Consider the following 20,498-nt stretch of genomic DNA (forward strand, 5'->3'; position numbering starts at 1 on the left):
AAGAACTCATTACAGGCTATATATTACACTCACTACACCTATACTGTTAAGACTGTTTCCATTCTATTCAAGGTCCTATCGATTCCTTTGGTCTCCACTGCCTCCAGCTGAGCCTCTTTTGTATTAAAAAAAATCACACCTGTGTGAACCAAGTGGTGCAACTCCCCTCTCTCTCTCTCTCTCTCATTAGAGACACAGCACAACCCCTCTCTCTGTTTCTGGCGCCCCCTACTGCTATTAATAAGTCACATACTCGTGCTCATACAGGAACACAAACGGGTACACGGACAAACAAACAGGTACACAAACAGGTACACGGACATTGCTGGTTGTAGGAGTGGTTGCACCACTCAAAAAGAAAAAGAGAGAAAGAAACAAACAAAAAAAGGCAACAAATCCCAAAACCATTATTTCCAGATGTGCAGGAGACTCCGTTATTGAAACAAATGCAGGCGGCAGGTGTTGTTGAGGCTGAGAGCGAGACAGAATGCCTGCTCCAGCTGATCCCGGGAGGTATTTCAGAGATACTTATAAACTATTCCACGATATTATCCACCCGTTTAATTTCTCCCTTTTGCATGGTTCCCTGATGACCTTGACAGCTTATTATATCTCCCCCCAAACCTGATGAATGAAACCGTCTGCTGAGCCGCTGAATACAGCGCTCACCGTCTTCTGTAGATAAAGACACCCAACAAGTTTTAACCGATTTTGACCCGAGATCAGATTCTAAAAAATGTCTTCTATACTGTATATCCTGACAGTTTTCTGAAAAAGCTATGTTTTTATACCGGTATGTCAGTACGTCGTTCTTCGATTTTTCTAAAATAGCAGACCTACAAGCTCGTAGCGCGGCACCGAGTGGTGCCGCGCTACGAGCTTGTAGATCTGCTATTTTTCAATAGCTATAAAGCATAACATAATGCTAACCCCTCAAAGGGAACGTTCCCGCCCAGAATGGGTTAAATATACTCGAATCACCTAAAGCCTTTCTATATCTTCAGGGGCCCCAATTTGTCTTAACGCAAACAAAAAAAAAAGTTAAAAAGTTAAAAAGAAAACCTAGCAATTTCCTTCACAGTCGGACCATTTACCCGTCGGACTCAGTGGCGTGCACAGATAGACACCAGGGGGTGCTAAAGCACCCACCTGCCCTTTTGAAGAACATTTATTTTTATTTATTTTTATACAGTGTACGCTGTACAGTATGTGGACCATGGTGACATTGATCAATTCTTGATAAAAAAAAGCTTCTAATATATTATTTATGCCCCAAAATCTATATAAATCTCACACTATTAAGGCAACCGGACGGTTCCACGCGCTGCACAAGGTGCCCCGCTTTTTCCACTTGAGCACCTGCCCCTCTAAATGTGACTGTGCACGCCACTGGTCGGACTGTTTACGTTGGGAAAAAAAAGACATGCACCCAAACATTTCACTATAGTCGTAACATCGTCTCTTCACTGCTATATGCGCGAGAATCCAAAGAGAGAGCCACGTTGGCTACAGAGGTTTTCTCCAAGAAATGACGGACATCACGGTCGGAGATATGTGAGAACAACACCCCTCTGTTTCTCCTACACAGCCCCTCTCTCTCTCTCTCTCTCCTCTCCTCCCTAAACCCAACCCGTCATGTCCGTTACCGTAGGCACTGCCCTGCTGTGTCACCAATGTCTGCCACCGTCCCCCCTCTCCTCACTCCTCCTGTGTTTTTGACCGTTATAAGTTATCGACAACCAGAGTCGAGAAAGGAAAAAAAAGTGACCGTTGAAAAAAAAACAGCCCCTCCTCTTCTTTGTATAGAGCAGTGAAGTCCTGTTACGTCATCCCCTGGTTCACGGAAGTCATTTCTCTATATGGAGAATATTAACAACACGGGTTCCTCTTAAAAAACCGTTTCATATTAAGAATTGTGATCCAAGAAATAAACACACTGTCTCGGTGATGTTGTCGGGGAGGTGTTGTCTGTGTCGTTTACGACTATATCAATCAGTCAGTCGAATTTGATGCGGTCTGTTTCTATAGTGAAAATGGCTGGGTTTCCCGAACGCATTTAGCGTAAGACTTGTAGTGCTGCTCCTGCTCAGATGCCCTAGAGGGCTCAGATGGTATAGACCTGAGGCCTACCATACGTACCAGGCACCAGGCCTGAGGCCTACCATTGCGTGGCACACCTATGCACGGAATGTCTATGTTCACAGGCTTCTGTGTGCGGCCTAGAGCGCATCTGAGCATGCGCGGCACTACAAGTCTTACACTAAATGCGATCGGGAAACCCAGCCATTGTAACTATAATTCAGCAGCATTAGTAACATCAGTGTTTTCCCTCGTTCGATTCTTCAAATCCATAATATGAGTGAAACGGCCGGGATGATTTGTTTATATTTCAAACGCAGTTCTATATCTAAAGAGGAATATCTAAAATAAAATCCCACCTATGGGGACGATTACAATGCAAATTAAAAAAAAGTACATGTCATGAACCCGTGGACATATAGCGCCCTCTAGTGATATTGACGTCAGACTTCGGTGCTCTATGTGTGGTGAGTTATCGTGTTTTCTGTGGGCTCTAATTGGAGCCACGTACCGTACGTCTTCACACCATTTAACCTGTGACTGATTCACCGCCGTTGAGTCCATGAGGGACTCACCTCCCACTTAACGCACACAAACACTGCGTCTATTTATTCCCCCTTTCAGATGCTTAACCCATTCTGACCTGAGATCAGATTCATACGGGTTTCCACTGGACAACACACACTGGTCTGATTATAACCCATTCTGACCTGAGATCAGATTCTAAAAAATGTCAGTCGTTCTTCGATTTTTTTTCAAAAATAGCAGACCTATACAAGCTCATAGCGCGCCACTCGGTGGCGCGCTATGAGCTTGTAGATCTGCTAATTTCCAATAGCATGATGCCAACACCAAAATGGGTTCCCGTTCAGAATGGGTTAAAGACAAGCAGTCCATTTAAGGGCAGTCCACACTCTCTCTCTCCGACCACCGAACGTTTCGTCGGAAAGCTACAACGACTACAACATGACGTCACTAGTCGCAACTTCTGAAACGCATTCCTCCGAAATTTTTGTTTTCGGAAAGCTGCGCTCCTCCCAGATCTGTTGTGACTCTCCGAACTCTATATACTTCGGAGGAAAGAATGAAAGTCTGATCTTTTCCAACGAAAAGTCTGGTGGTCGGAGAGAGTATATTATGGACTGGCCCTTTAAGGTTTCCCTGTGGTGTATTTTTGCTTTGTGTGTCTTTATATCTCTCTATTTCTACTAACTATTTATTGCGAATGCAGTGAGCACTTACTACGAGTAAGACGCGCGAACGCGGGAAGCGAACGCTCAGCTCCATATATGGGCACAAAAGGGGCCAGGTCCACAACAAACAAATCACTGGCCCCTTTTGGAGCTGAGTGATTGCTGATGCAACACACTCCATATTTGGATAGCGGGACAGACACACGGACAGACAGACAGACAGACACACACACACACACACACAGACATGATCTGCTAGGTCTCATAGTAAGTGCTCACTGCGTTCGCAATGAGACCTAGCAGATCATGTCTGTCTGTCTGTGTGTCCGTGTGTCTGTCCCGCTATCCAAATATGGAGTGTGTTGCATCAGCAATCACTCAGCTCCATATATGGGCACAAAAGGGGCCAGGTCCACATATACAGTAACAGCGGGACAGACACACAGACAGACAGACAGACAGACAGACAGACATGATCTGCAGGGTCTCAGCTGCGTTCGCTTCCCGCGTTTGCGCGTCTTACTGGTATAGATAACTATATTATTGACTAAGTATTTTAATCTCGTCCCTCCCTCCCTCCCTCCAGTGGAGACAGCTCCCTCGGTGCCCAGCGCTCCTCTGCTGCAGCTGGAGAAGTGCTGCACGAGGAACAACAGCGCCACTCTGGCCTGGAGGGTAACTGCGCCTCCCAGCACGCCCGTCGAGGGCTACGTGCTGGAGCTGGACGACGGCAACGGAGGACAGTACAGGGTCAGTGTGCACGCACACACACACGCACACACACACACACACGCAGGCACGCACGCACACACGCACGGCCGCACACGCACGCACACACGCGCGCACACACGCACGCACGCACGGCCGCACACACACGCACGCACGCACACACGCACGCACGAACGCACGCACACAGTCACACACACAGTCACACACACACGTACGCACGAACGCACGCACACAGTCACACACACAGTCACACACACAGTCACACACACGCACGCACGCCAAGGTTATAATAGTTAACTAAAACTAACTTAAAAAAACCAAAACTAGAATTAACAAAACATTTTAGTTAACTGAAACTAATGAAAACTAAAACTAAATAAAAAAAACAAAAACTGAAACTGTATTGTGTGTCCTCAAAACGAACTAAAACGAACTGTTTTTTATAATGTCGTGGTGTGTCAACAGATGTGGGTATGTGACCTGAATATGTTGTGTGTGTGTGTGTGTGTGTGTGTGTGCATGTGTGTATGTGTGTGTGTGTGCGTGTGTGTGTGCGTCCCAGGAGGTGTACGTGGGGAAGGAGACGGTGTGCACGGTGGACGGACTCCATTTTAACTCCTCCTACAACGCCAGGGTCAAAGTGTACAACGCCCACGGTGTCGGACCCTACAGCAAGACCGTGGTGCTGCGGACCTCTGACGGTACCGAGACAACTAGTAGTAGTATTTATACAAGACTGTGGTGCTGCGGACCTCTGACGGTACCGAGACAACTAGTAGCAGTAGTATTTATACAAGAAGTAGTAGTAGTAGTAGTAGTAATAGTAGTATAGTAGTAGTAGTAGTAGTCTTATGTACCTGTATTTTCCAAAGCACAGACTTCGTTTTCATTTAGTTTTTGGAAAAAGGCTTTTATATTACAGGCTGGTATATAAAGGACAGACAGACGGACAGACAGTCTACAGTATATAAAGGACAGACAGACAGTATATAAACACATATCTAAACATGAGGCCACAGCGTCTTTAACTCACATCACATTTGCCCCAAAAATGCTGTTGCAAAATGAACATTCTGCTTGACACAGATTTAGTAAATGAAGATATGAAGAGTGGTATCAGTGTGTATGTGTGTGTGTGCGTGCGTGCGTGTCGGAGAGAGTATGAGAGTGTGTAAATATTTGATGTCACCTCCCCTGCTGTGGCCCTCCATGTGGTAGATCTGATGAATAAGCAGTTATACTGTACATCTTTACACTGTACATCCCGAGTGTTCATAAAAAGCATGTACACTGTCAGAGTTAACCCATTCTGACCTGAGATCAGATTCTATATAAATGTCTTCTGCATCCTGCACAGTTTTCTGAAAAAGCTATGTTTCTATGTCAGTCGTTCTTTCGATTTTTCAAAAATAGCAGACCTACAAGCTCGTAGCGCGCCACTCGGTGGCGCGCTACGAGCTTGTAGATCTGCTATTTTTCAATAGCTAAACAATGCTAACACCAAAAGGGGTCCCGCTGAAAATGGGTTAAAGAAGAATGCTGGATTAAGCTTTTTTTTTACCTTAATCTGAAAATAAGAAGAAGAAGAAGGTGTATTATGTGAACACCCTGCAGACAGTTAAGTTGCTGGATTCAGTATTTAGATATTTGATATTCATTTCAGCTGCCCTGCCCCCTTCCTATACAAACCCGTACCTATTTTGCCACTATGTCAGGCATTTTATAGCAAAAACACTGTGATGCGACACTTGTAGTTTGGCTACTTTCACTGTTTGTCGTAATATGACAAATAAATATAACATCATTGAATTAGATGTGTTCTACTACAATGCCAAAAGTATTGACTTTTTGGTGTCCACCCTCCTCCTCTCTGCCCCCCCCCCCCCCCCCCCCCCCTCCCCATCCAGTGGCGTGGTTCACCTTTGACCCCACGTCCGCCCACCGGGACATCGTGTTGTCCAACGAGAACCAGACGGTCAGCTGTAACAGCTACGACGACCGCGTGGTACTGGGGACGGCCGCGTTCTCTAAGGTAAACACAACGAGGTACTGGGGACCGCTGCGTTCTCTAAGGTAAACACAACGAGGTACTGGGGACGGCCGCGTTCTCTAAGGTAAACACAACGAGGTACTGGGGACGGCCGCGTTCTCTAAGGTAAACACAACGAGGTACTGGGGACGGCCGCGTTCTCTAAGGTAAACACAACGAGGTACTGGGGACGGCCGCGTTCTCTAAGGTAAACACAACGAGGTACTGGGGACCGCTGCGTTCTCTAAGGTAAACACAACGAGGTACTGGGGACCGCATTCTCTAAGGTAACCACTGGGGACGGCCGCGTTCTCTAAGGTAACCACTGTAAACACTTACAATAATAATCGGACAAGGAACTGACGGAACAGGGTATAGTATATAAGGGGAGGGGAAACAGGACACAGGTGACCAGGGTTACACTAATACAGGGAGGTGAGACAAGGCAGGAGACAGCAAACAAGGCAGACAGGAAACACAGGAACAAGACTACAACATAAGAGTACACGCTAAAACACACAAACATATAGGAACAAGGAACACTAGAACACAAGGTATAACCACTTCTCTACGGTAAACACCCGAGCCATCAGAACACAAACCGACATCTGGCACTATAGCTGCGACTTTCAGTCATCCAGGTTGTCTTGTGTAATGTGTAGGGGATGGAACTCGATAACCGATACATCGGCGAAAACCCGAGATATAACAAGCTTATGGAGTACCCGGTATCAATAAGCTTTTGGGCTTATTGACAAGCCTGTTATGGAGCACCGCGACCCCACAACGTCATGTTTAAACAATCAACACAAGAGGCGATCAAGAAATAAATGTAATCGTCCACGCTGGCACAAACATGTGGGTCTAAAAGGTTATCGATACCTGACCAACCAGCGCTGTCCGGGGAAACGGAACTACGCTTTTAAAGTGACGGTACACATATTAACCACCAAGTTAACACGCAATCAGTGCCGGGATTCCTTCAAAATAGAAGCTCTGGGGTGCCGGAAAGACATGGCCGCTTTTACTCGATAAGAACCCGGCACGATGAGCCGGATCGACACGGTGCCTCGTTATCAACTTAAATGAACGAGCTCCATCCACTCAGGGGGGCAGTCACACAGACATCCTGAAAGTTCATATAATGGCCTGTTGTGGCGCTGTCTGTCATTGGGCCCAAAAAACCCCTTAGAGGCTCCATAGAGGTCCATGTATTTGGGCCCAACTTCACCTAGACTGTATTACCTTAATAAACATGGTCATGAATACTTTTTGCTTCCAGTCACTAGTTTAAAGTCTCATTTCTCATGTCATAATATTCTTTTTGGAAAACTATGGTCCCAATTTATTAAAAAAATTACCATTATGTTAAATTACGTATGTTCTGAGGGGCATGGCTACCGTTACAGTAAACGGAGCCAGCCAATGGGCCAAGCTGGAGCCCAAACGGATCTAGAAATATGGCGACTTACAGTTCAAGGACTGACAGGCTTCATTTTAGACGTCCATGTCAGACCCGGGGAACGCTTTGTCCATATTGTTTTTTATACAGTCTATGGTTGCACTGCAGCGACAGTCACTCATCCCGGTGTCCGGGGGGTCCTGACTCCTCCCTCCTCGCTCCCTATAGGGCGTCCACTACTGGGAGGTGAGCATCGATCGCTACGACAACCACCCCGACCCGGCGTTCGGAGTGGCGCGCATCAACACCGTGAAGGACCTGATGCTGGGGAAGGACGACAAGGCCTGGGCTATGTACGTGGACAACAACCGCTCCTGGTTCATGCACAACAACTCACACACCAACAGGTACGCACGCACACGCACACACACACGCACGCACACGCACACACACACACACACACACACACACACACACACACACACCATGTACACACACACACACACACACACACACACACCATGTACGTGGACAACAACCGCTCCTGGTTCATGCACAACAACTCACACACCAACAGGTACGCGCGCACACACACACACACACACACACACACCATCCGCTCCTGGTTCATGCACAACAACTCACACACCAACAGGTAGGTACGCGCGCACGCACACGCGCGCACACACACACACACACACACACACACACACACACACACACACACACACACACACACACACACACACACACACACACACACACACACACACACACACACACACACACACACACACACACACACACACACACACACACACACCATATACCTGGACAACAACCTCTCCTGGTTCATGCACAACAACTCACACACCAACAGGTTGCATGCTATTTTTCCAATAGCTAAAGCATAACACAATGCTATAACACCAAAAAGGGGTTCCCGCCCCCAAAATGGATTCATGTTTGTGTGTTTGTCTGAACACACAAACATTACATTATGTTTCCTACATGAACAACTTCATACGACTTTGATGGAATCACAAAGTGATTCTCTCCGTCTCTCTCTCTGTGTGTGTGTGCGTGCGTGGATGTGTGTGTGTGTGTGCGTGTGTGTGTGCGTGCGTGGATGTGTGTGTGTGTGCGTGTGCGTGTGTGTGTGCGGATGTGTGTGTGTGTGTGTGTGTGTGTGCGTGCGTGGATGTGTGTGCGCGTGTGTGCGTGCGTGCGTGCGTGTGTGTGTGTGCGTGCGTGCGTGCGTGTGTGTGTGTGCGTAGGGCTGAGGGGGGGATCAGTAAGGGCGCCACGGTGGGCATCCTGTTGGACTTGACCAATCACACGCTGACCTTCTTCGTCAACAAGGAGCAGCACGGACCAATCGCCTTCGAGAACCTAGAGGGAGTCTTCATGCCGGCGGTCAGCCTCAATCGAAACGTACAGGTCAGTGAAGTGTGTGTGTGCGTGTGTGTGTGCGTGTGCGTGTGTGTGTGTGCGTGTGCGAGCAAAGTTAGACTGGGTCTATATAATGCAGATTGTGTATGAATGCATAATTGGCGTGTCCTAATGCATGGTGCCTGTCTGTATAGGGAGATGTTTTCCTGTGTTTAAATGCACACAACAGTCATGCATGTTGTGCACGTTTACCGTAACATATACTGTATCTTTAAAGGAGACGTGATTACACCCTCAATGTCGGTGTCAGATCACAAGCAACCACCATATATATAGTTATGCCCACTCAATTCATAATTAACAAAAACTAGAACTGCACTCTGTCGAGTGCATACTTGCTTGTTGGACACACTAGGAGGCCATACATGGCCAACTAGTGCGCAAGCAGAGCGCGCAAGTATAAACTGTCAAATATCAGTATCTCTGTGAAGAGCTAGTCATACATATACACACCACGTACTCTGGTCCCAGCAGACCAGGCACAGATTTGCTGTTTTTTTTTTGCATACCCATCAAATGGCGGGTTGGCTGTCACGGTGAACGAAGACCGGGCGAAATTATTATAACATAGCTGGCATTGGGATGGGGGCGCCACCAGGGGGCACCAGGGGACCGATTGGAAAGACAATGGAAAAAAATAACCAAAGCGACACAAAACAAAAAACAAAGAACAAAAATGGCTAAAACAGCAGATCTATAAACTCACAACAAAGTTAGATAAAAGAGGAAAACAAAAAACTAATACAAATAAAAATTGGAGGCGTTTTTATTCCTGTACATATCGCTCAAAACTGAGGGTATCCGTTATACCTTACTATCGCATATAAACATTTATAAATTATGTTTATTTTGTATATGTATATATATATATATATAGCCTACTGTAGTATTGAAGGTATCTGTATACATGGTTATGCCTAACGTAGCGCATATATGAGTATAGTGTATGTTAAACCTTCTTGATTTCTTGCTATCTGGGGGTCCTCGCTCAGCATTTGGAAACGAATGGGGACCCCTGGTTATCAACTCAACAGTACAGACTAAAGCGTTATTCATATAGTCTGGAGTTTCGGTGGTGAGGTGACCACCGAACTACAACATGAGGTCACTGAGGTGACCACCGAACTACAACATGAGGTCACTGAGGTGACCACCGAACTACAACATGAGGTCACTGAGGTGACCACCGAACTACAACATGACCTCACTGAGCCGCGGTGAAGAGCAAACCAACCGCCACCGCCCCTCAGCCCTTCTCTCTGTTTTTACTCACCACCGCTCCACGTTATTTCAGCTCCGGTGGTCAGCTCACCACCAGAGTGGTGGTCACGTCACCACCGGAGCGGTGGTGGTCACCTCACCACCGGAGCAGTGGTGGTCACCTCACCACCGGAAATCCACACTATGAAAAGGCCTTAAGCGTGACTATACATACATTATATATAGTTCAAGGATATCTCTGTCATTTTAAGTGATGATCTCATCAGAGGTTTGTCTACCGCAGGTCACCCTACTGACAGGCCTGGAGGTGCCAAAGAATACCAAACAGTAGGAGCTGCGGTCCGGGCCGGCCTTCCACCTCCAGATGGCGCTGTGGCTACACACACATGTACAGGGGCTGCTTCGCCCTCCCTCCCTCCCACCCCCCCAGGGTGGAACCATTCATTCCAAAAATATCAGACGGGATTCAACTTTCTGCCCTTCTGACAGACAACCCTCCTCAAGGTGCCCTGCCCTGCACCATGGGTGGGTCTTGGACATTTCAACATGGAAGTGGATTAGTGGAAAGTCATAAGATTTTGTTTGGCAAGTGTTGTGGAATATATACCGTACGTACTACAGGGACTGAACTTAATGAGGCTGTGAAAGTCACACTTCAAAAGGAAAGTATACTGGGTTCCTTTGTTACTCGTTCACACCCATGCACCATCAATCATCACTCTGCAGTCTGGGCACCCAGAAAAACAGCGCCCACTTTTCCTTCGGAATTTGACGGAGTCAACATGTCTTGTCTGTCTGTCTGTCGAGAGAGAGACTATACTCTGGCTGTGACACTATAGCCTGGCCTATAGCCTGGCCTATAGCCTGGCCTATAGCCAGCGTGCTTTCTGGTGTGGATGGGGCTTGGAGCAACCGCTGGAGAATATTGGTCAGTTGATAACCCTCCCCCCCCCCGGTAGGAATCAGGAGGAAAGCGACTCCCCCTCTGCACTCAGACTCTCCTAGACCAGGAAATGTGTCGCGTATACGTTCCCCCAGGGGGAACTATAACAATTAACGCCTATAACGCAAAGGAAAATAATAAAAGCCCTTTTACCCGTCTGTAAAACAACGTCCCCGCGGCTCACGGAGACTCGCTGAGACTCTGGACCAGCGCTAGCTACACACTACACCCTCCTCCTCCTGCCATTGTTCACTGCTCTATGTATGGGCCGCTGCTCATCAAAGCCATCTGTCCTAAAAAAAGATACAAAAAACAAAAAAAAAAACATCTGCCCTCAAACCCAGAGCCCTGAGAAGACTGCTACAACTTAACTGTATGCTGTGACATTTAGTCATTTAAAAAATATATATTTTACTAGTATTATAGGAGGATTTACTTCAGATCTGTCTGCACCGTTCAACTTTGGGTCATACAGAAGAATGAGAAAAAGAAAGGACCACGTACTTCACGACAATGTTTACAGTCTCTAAAGTCATTGGGTGAAAAGAAAGGGACCACCTTCACTACAATGTTTACAGTCTCTAAAGTCATTGGGTGAAAAGAAAAGGCCACCTTCACGACAATGTTTACAGTCTCTAAAGTCATTGGGTGAAAAGAAAAGGCCACCTTCACTACAATGTTTACAGTCTCTAAAGTCATTGGGTGAAAAGAAAAGACCACCTTCACGACAATGTTTACAGTCTCTAAAGTCATTGGGTGAAAAGAAAAGACCACCTTCACGACAATGTTTACAGTCTCTAAAGTCATTGGGTGAAAAGAAAAGGCCACCTTCACGACAATGTTTACAGTCTCTAAAGTCATTGGGTGAAAAGAAAAGGCCACCTTCACTACAATGTTTACAGTCTCTAAAGTCATTGGGTGAAAAGAAAAGACCACCTTCACGACAATGTTTACAGTCTCTAAAGTCATTGGGTGAAAAGAAAAGGCCACCTTCACTACAATGTTTACAGTCTCTAAAGTCATTGGGTGCTTTCCGGAAAGGGGAAGAAAGATCCATCAACGGAACGATCAATTTGGGAATTTTAAATGTCCTCCGCTTCTCTCTCTCTCTCAGGTGTGTTTACATCAGGTACGAGGTATAGGTAAAACAAGATGGTGTTGTTGTTGTTGTTGTTACTATTGTTAATGTTTTATACTTTTTGAAATATTTAATTTTTAATTTAATAATGGATGAGGCTCAGGCTGAAACCTAATGTGTTATGGAAGAGTTTATAGCCATGAAGGTATACCAGGTTTGAGATCAAAACAGACCCGACCAGTGAAATGGTTCCCTCGAAACCGTCTTCTCGTGTTCTACTTTGGGGTTCACATTTTGACAACGATAAAGACTTCTTATATATCAGAGGACCTACTCATATTTTGAGCCCGGACTGTTGTTATAGTACCCCCCCCCCCCCCCCCCCGACATGAAAACCACGCCCTCTGGGTCATTGCGAAATCCCGTTCAAAAATCCCATTGACTTTCTATGCCATTATGCAGGCAGATCTGTAAAAGGCAAGGCGTCTGCAAATCCTTCCGTCTGTCTGTCATGTCTTGTCTTGTCTTGTCTGTCGTTTTGTCCAGGGTTAATTAGCGGCCACATCTCTCGTGCGTATAGGGCCAAGGAGGTATAACTTCAAATGTTTTATATTTTTGGAAATATTTAACTGTCATTTTTTTTTATACAATGGCAGACATTGGAGGTATTGCATTGGGCTGAAACCTTGCCCGAACATCTTACAGTATAGGTGACTGGCACAGAACGGCATCATGAAGTCCGACATCTGCGTGGGAGCCATGCCATTATTATTACTCTGTCTCGTTTTAAATCAGAACAATGGCGCAGTGCCCGTTGTTGTACTATGTATGTACTATGTACATACAATGTACTATGTCATGAGTACTTTACTACCATGACCAGGAGACTTCTTAGTACGTGCTTAACGGAGCATGCTTCTGGCACACATCTGAAACGTGTCTGTTGGAATCACATGCGTCGTCTAGAGACTCTAGACAGAGTGATGGCGATCAGGTGCGGCTGCCACATTGGGGCCAGGATGTGATGGTATCGTAGATGTAATCTCCTCCGGGCCCTGAGCCCACACAGGAACACCTGGGCCTGAAGGCCTCTGGCCAGTGAGGAAAGTCCATGACATCAGTACCTAGTTGCTAGTGTATAGCCCCCATGCAGCCAAGACCCAGCCCGCAACAGCCCTGCCAATCGGGCTCAGCCCTATGTTGGCACGGTAGGTCTGCGAGTTGGTCTGGCGAGCGGGAGACCCCGGGTTCAATCCCCGCTTTCGCGCAATGCTACGTACAATCACACGGCACTTAGTGTAGTATACTACTAGTTATAAGAGTACTTGGAGACATCATTCATCAGAGCGTCAGAGTACTTGGAGGCCAGTCTTTGACTGTCGGGTCCTTTTTCCACACACACACACACACACAATGTTGGCAGTCAGTTCTCAGGTGTTGTGCGCCAGTTGGATTGCTTCTTGTGGCGTTCTGGCGTTGTTGGCCTGGTGGTGGACGTCACCGTACGCGTTGCCAGCGTACCGACTGCCGCCGTAGCCGCGGTTGTTGTTGTTTTTGTTGTTATCCGAGTAGTTGAAGGCGTGACTGGGAGGAGGCTGACTGTTGTCCTTCTTGGCGCGGATGTTGGCGATGAGCCTCTCGTGATTCCTGCGCCAGTTGGACGGCGTCTTGGGGCCCTCCGGCGGCGGCGGCGCGCTGGGCGTGAAGTCGGCGATGGGCGTGCCCACGGCTCTCATGGCCCGGGAGTCGAACACCGTCCGGGTCCTGGACGTTATCTTCCGACAGATCCTGACGTGGTTGGACAGCACGTCGGGATAGAAGCTCCTGCTACAGATGTGACACGGACGCCTGTCCGAGTCGCCGGTGGGAGGAGCCTCGGCCTCCGGGCCCGTCTCCGTGGCCTCCGGGCCCGTCTCCGCGGCGCACACCGACAGGCCGTAGCCGGGCGTCTCGTCCCGAGGGGCGTCGACCTCCATGTAGGACTGATGGTCGAAAGACCCGTTTGTCATTTTATTTGCTTGGTGATCTCCGAGATCTAATAATCTGGACATTCTTCTACACTCTCAACGATCCGGAGCTCTTTAAAAGCCTTGAATCTCACGTCATTAAATTATGGCTTTAGGCATGCCCAAATATGGAGTTCCACAACAAAACCCCCAGGAGATTGGGCGTGATCTCAAGTGACCTGTAGTTTTGTCTCCGACAGGCCCAACACAAGAGGGGAAGATTAGGTGTAGTTGTTACTTTGTGCAAGCAGAGAGCGCAAGTATTGTGGTCGGCTGAACCAAAAGTGGTATGTAATTGTATGTATGGTATGCATGTCTCTAATTGGCTGTTGATGGTGACGTAATTAAGATATGTTTCAATGTTGGGTGGGTCAAAGCAACCTTATTGGTTGTTGATGGTGACTAATATGTTGATGGTAATTAGGTATGTTTCAGGTTACATACATGTATTATACATACATACCTTACCTTTTACCCAGCCAACATTGACCTTTTACCCCTAATATATATGTTCGCAGAGGTCGGCAGTACTTGCGCGCTCTGCTTGCGCACTAGTAGGCCATGTATGGCCCACTTGTGTGCAACGCGCAATATGTTTGTACTCGACAGAGTGCAGTTCTAGTTGCAGATTAAATGTTTTACTTTTTGTTGGGTTTATTTGTTCGCGCCCTTGTGTTTGTGTTTGTGTGTGTTTGTTTGTCCGTGGCTAATTTTGTTAACTACTTTCTTCAATAAGCGTCAAATGTCTTGTGCATGTTGGAAGTAACCCCCCGTGCATTTCACAAATTGTTTTGTTTCTTTTACAACTAAAAAAAGGAAAAAAGCAGACAGTCTGTCAGGGAGGGTATATCATTAGTTATACAGTCTGATTTGGTAGACATGCTTGTATTTTCAGTAAAATGCCTGGAATCAGTTTTGGAACCAGTGTTGTTTTCGTCGACTAAATCACCTGTAGATTTAGTCGACTAAAGTCTTGTGACATTTATTCGACTAAAACTAGACTAACACTGAGACATTCCAGGTGACTAAAATGTGACTAAAACTAAATGAAGTTTCAGTCCAAAGACTATATGACTAGACTGAAATCGAAATATGCTGCCAAAAACAACACTGTTTTGGAACACAACTTCTCACTAAACAGTAAGTGATTATAAACAAGTTCATGAGATTTTTTAATGTCTCTGTGACCCCAGGGCCGCGTGGTGGCATTAAGGACAGGACTGTGGTACTCAATTCATCACGAGGAGGGAAACCTTGAAGGGCTTTTGGGCTGAATTTCATTTCACTGGTCAAAATAGTAAATATAATAATTATAAGAGAAATACTGTATATTCACCTTGACAGCTGAATGTCAAAAACCAAGTGTTCAACAAGAATAGAAAAAGATGTCTCAACTTTATTTTTAAGAGAATACACTTTTTTGCACCATACCATAACGTACTGTAACTGAAATATTTTAATTAGAGAGGGGGTTATGTTAATTAATTTGATTGTTTTTTCCACAATACAAGCATAATTATACTCTCAATTAACCTGACACTGCCAGATCCAAGAAGCTTGCTACACACATTTGTTTCACAGCTTATTGTGAACATGGTTACTCAATACCGCCCCCATCTGGCAGAGTCAGGTTAACTCTCACTGGGAGGCACCTTGAATCTCAACATGTATCAGTAACGTTTAGAAGTGGTGTCGGTATACCACGTGAAGCAGCCTTAACCTTTACACCCTCTGCTGTCGTTTAAAACCCATTCTTTTGGTGTTTTTAAGCATGACGTTATGCTTTAGCTATCGAAAAACAGCAGATCTACAAGCTCGTATAAGCGCGGCACCGAGTGCTGCGCTACGACCTTGCATAGGTCTGCTGTTTTTGAAGAATCGTGAAAATGTGGCCCGAATCTTAGAATATATTACTATTCAAATCTTTGCTTCTGGAAGGTTCCTGGAACAACATATTTTCAGATGGGGGTCGGCGGCCAATTACATATATATTTGGGGGTCCTTGACATGACGATGTTTGAGAACCACTGACATTAGAAACATGGGGTTTCTCAGAAAACTGTCATGATTTAGAAGACATTTGTAGAATCGTTCTTAATAAAGAAAACAGGTATTACAGATGCTTGTGCAGGACCTTAAAGGGACACTTCACCCTTTTTGCAAAAAAATATATATGTTAATGACGTTTAGAAGCTTTAGAACACTTTCCTGGGGGTCTTTATGTGTGTAATATGTGGTTTTAGATATTTTAGATTGTAGCAGTGAGCCCGGTGTCTCTGATGTCATGGACACTGGGCTCACTTCCTTCCTGGACTACATGTTGTCTCAGTAAGACAGCTCTCCCCCCTATCCACAAGGAGGAGCAGTGCACCAAAGAAGTATGGGAATTGTAGTCCAGGAAGGTATACTGAGACCAGTGTCCATGACATCAGAGACACTGCTACGATCTAAAATAGCTAAAACCACATATTACACACATAAATACCCCCAGGAAAGTGCTCTAATGCTTCTAAACGTCATTAACATATATTCTTTTTGCTTTGGAGTATAAATTAAACTTTAGATTTTCAGATTACTACCAAACCACTGTGAAGGTGTCGTATCTGGAATCAATAATTCATATAATATCTCATGTTTGTAATGTTCCACTATACATTTCGTCACTGTGCTAAGGACATGCTAAATAAGTCAACTGTCACTATATGCAAGGCAGCTCTCTCAGAGGCCTGCCTTTGTTATTTAGAGTCAAGGTGTGGGTGGCCTGTTTACATGTTTGAAGCCAGATCCTGGGTCACACCTAAAGAATTTAACATGCGAAAAGAACAATTGATCAAGGCCTACAGTGATTTACCTTCCTGGGAGGGCCAATGCCAGTCTGGAAGAATGTGTATTTGTGACTCTGATTTAAGGCCGTTGGTTTTCATTGTAAAGAGGGTCATTCTCTCCGGCGGCCTTGGCTGTCGGAGGTGAGCGTATGCTATGCTTCACTGCTGTGCTGTACTCTGAATAAACTACTCATGGAACATCGCATCCTGTCTGCCGTTGCACATTTACTCTCCTGGATGGTATAAAATATACAACATAAGTGGCGCCCGATGTGGTTTTGATGGCGTGGATAATTCTACGGCACAATAAAAACGGACCTGCGAAGAGGGAGGGGAGTTTTTGGGAGCGACGGTGGAGAAGCGTGATCCGACGTTCAGTGCGTCTACGTGGAGGTGGAGGCCTTAACCAACTACGGACTGAGTCACGGCTCTGCCCTGCGAGGAGATGGACGGAAGCGGTTGCATCGACAGCGGGGTGACGGTGAGCGGCTGCGGGTGGCGGAGACCTGCATCTTTGCATCAGCGCACTGGCGGAGGAGGACGACGGGGAGCAGTGAGACGCAGCACGGCGCAGCAGTGGATGATTGACCGACCTAAGCTGAGTGCCTTCGTGGACCTGATCAAGGGGTCTGTGATGAAGACGTTCCAGCCTTTTCTTTTCTCTTCGCGAGTGTTCCCAGCTCTGATGGTTCAGAGTTGGGAGGGGGGAGAGAAGAGATGATGACGAGGACAGCGAAAAAACAGCAGTGCAGACTCTTGAACTTTGGTCCGTGCAGCTAAGCGAACATTTCGAGGTAAACTAGAATGAGCAGCATACAGAGAAGAAGTTTCCTTTGTTCGTACAGAGAAAAGATGGACTAAGGGGGATATGATGAGAAGAAGTAGAAAAAAAAGAAAGTTGTCTAACATTCCCGTGTATAGAGTGTATCAAACGGAATTATTTAAATACGTAGAGAATGGAGTCTTTTTTTTTTTTTTTTAAACAACCTCAGCCTATATTTAATCTAATTATTTATCGCATTGAAGTTTACATTATTGAACTATTTATATTCCCTATAAAAGGTGTGTGTGTGTGTGTGTGACTGTGTGTGTGATGTGCGTTAAAGGAACATAGTTTACTGCAAAGCAGTGACTATTACTAGCCTGGTAAACAGAGTAGTCTAGTAAAGGCCTATTCATAGTCTGGATTTTCGGTGGTGAGGTGGTGACCACCGGAGCTGAAATAACGTGGAGCGGTGGCGAGTAAAAACAGAGAGAAGGGCTGAGGAGCGGTGGTTGGTTTGCTCTTCACCGCGGCTCAGTGACGTCATGTTGTAGTTCGGTGGTCACCTCACCACCACCGAAACTCCAGACTATGTATGAGCCTTTAGACTGAGAGTGGCGACACTATAGCGTTGACTCCCATTGTAACAATGGAATAGTTCCAATGTTTGGAACTATATAGCCCATAAAAGGCACCCCGCTTCGCGGCGAGATCAAAGCGTGTCGCCACTCTCTCACTATTCCACTCGGCTGGTAAACGGGGAGTCCTCTCCGCTTGACATTCCATTTTCATTTGGAATCTTTTAGTCAAGCAAGGGGGGGGGGGGGGGATTTACCATGCAGGCTATAGTCACTAAAACCTACAACAATAGAGCGTCGCAGCGGTGGCCGAACGGTCTGCGGAGCGGTCTTGATATCGGAAGGTCGCTATAGTTCGTATCCCCCCCGGACCGGCACGTTACAATGACCACCGTTGAAGTGCCCTTTGAGCAAGGCATTGAACCTCTACCATGAAATGTTCTATGAGCAGGGCCTGGCTGTAAACAAGTTATTGAGCTTAGTCCAGTTACCCTGGGTAAACATAGTACCTTTCCTTTCCCACCCCATTTCAGAACGACGAGTGGCCCAGGAAATTAATCCCAATGCATTTTTCTCCCATAGGCTTTTCCTAAAGTATTTATTTAAAGACGGTTACGCCGCGGACAAAGCCAACTCGGATCGTGACCAAATCATGACAATGAACACAATGTTTTGGGGCCGGTCAGAAAATAATTTATACGAAGAAAAACCAAACAAATAGTGTTTTGTCTCCTGCCTTTATTTTCTTCTTCCTAATGATTTGATCGGCCCCAAAACATTGTGTTCATTGTCATGATTTGGTCACGATCCGAGTTGGCTTTGTCCGCGGCGTAACCGTCTTTAAATAAATACTTTAAGAAAAGCCTATGAGGAAAAAATGAATTGGGACGCTCTATACACTGCAAACTCCTGTATTCAATCTCCTGAGAAGAATGTGAAATGATGGGGAGTTAAAATTAACAGGATTTATTTTTTGTGTGCATGAAGTTGACTGTCCCTGCACAAACTGAGATAATACTATGACACGTGTTATGATGTGAGGTAAGCATGGATTGAAGCGTTGAGAACAAGTTGAATCTGTTTTTGTAAATAGTGTGTATAGCTGTTCTCTGTCCTTTGTTTAAACGTGACAGCTTGTCACAGGCCCATCCATGTACTGTATATTTATCGACAATACTGTGTAAAAAGACGTTATAAGCAAGCATTTTGTTTCGGAGGAATGTTATCGTTCTCTTATGCTTCTATCAATTCAATTCAATTCAATTCAATGAGCTTTATTGGCATGAGAAGACACACGTTTACATTGCCAAAGCAAGTGTCGAAACATTCACATTCACACATTCTTATTTTAAACTTTAGTTCAAGTTTGATTGAGTGAATACTTGCATTAACAGTTTGCAGAAGAAGCACAGGAAAGTACAGTTCAACACAAGGTCTGCTGTGTAAAGTACAGTTCAACACAAGGTCTGCTGTGTAAAGTACAGTTCAACACAAGGTCTGCTGTGTAAAGTACAGTTCAACACAAGGTCTGCTGTGTAAAGTACAGTTCAACACAAGGTCTGCTGTGTAAAGTACAGTTCAACACAAGGTCTGCTGTGTAAAGTACAGTTCAACACAAGGTCTGCTGTGTAAAGTACAGTTCAACACAAGGTCTGCTGTGTAAAGTACAGTTCAACACAAGGTCTGCTGTGTAAAGTACAGTTCAACACAAGGTCTGCTGTGTAAAGTACAGTTCAACACAAGGTCTGCTGTGTAAAGTACAGTTCAACACAAGGTCTGCTGTGTAAAGTACAGTTCAACACAAGGTCTGCTGTGTAAAGTACAGTTCAACACAAGGTCTGCTGTGTAAAGTAAAAAAGGCAAAAAGAAGTTTAGGGATAAGGGGTTTAGCGGTGGCGAAAACGCAGCCCTATATCTCTTTGCCAAAAATATAGCCAACCTACAAGCTCACGACGCATTGCGATGCGATGCGTCGAGAGCTTGTACATCTACGTTCGCTGAATGTTGGCCTATATTTATGCACGTCGCCATAATAAATCTAATTCATTATGGAGGTGTCCAGAATAAGGTTCAATGTTGTTGAACTGTTTACATCTAGGAAATTCAATAACAAAGAGAGAGCAATGCTTTCCATAACCCATTTTTGGGGCGGGAACCCCTTTTGGTGTTCGCATCATGTTATGCTTTAGCCATTGAAAAA

At 45.7% G+C, this 20,498-nt stretch overlaps 1 protein-coding gene across 1 annotated transcript in view; it reads left to right on the forward strand.

The window, feature by feature from the left end:
* Positions 1–10,436, forward strand: part of trim67 (tripartite motif containing 67) — a gene marked incomplete at both ends in the record, with an annotated part of 62,760 nt that extends 52,324 nt beyond the window's left edge. The window contains 6 exons of the mRNA XM_080791015.1: positions 3,868–4,022; positions 4,564–4,702; positions 5,909–6,033; positions 7,661–7,839; positions 8,710–8,872; positions 10,389–10,436. Of these exons, the coding sequence (XP_080647141.1) occupies positions 3,868–4,022; positions 4,564–4,702; positions 5,909–6,033; positions 7,661–7,839; positions 8,710–8,872; positions 10,389–10,436 (809 nt within the window). The remainder of the gene's footprint in view (positions 1–3,867; positions 4,023–4,563; positions 4,703–5,908; positions 6,034–7,660; positions 7,840–8,709; positions 8,873–10,388) is intronic.
* Positions 10,437–20,498: the final 10,062 nt, after the last annotated feature.

The sequence above is a fragment of the Protomyctophum bolini genome (assembly GCF_963924005.1).
Source record: "Protomyctophum bolini genome assembly, chromosome: 19".
NCBI classification, from domain to species: Eukaryota; Metazoa; Chordata; class Actinopteri; order Myctophiformes; family Myctophidae; genus Protomyctophum; species Protomyctophum bolini.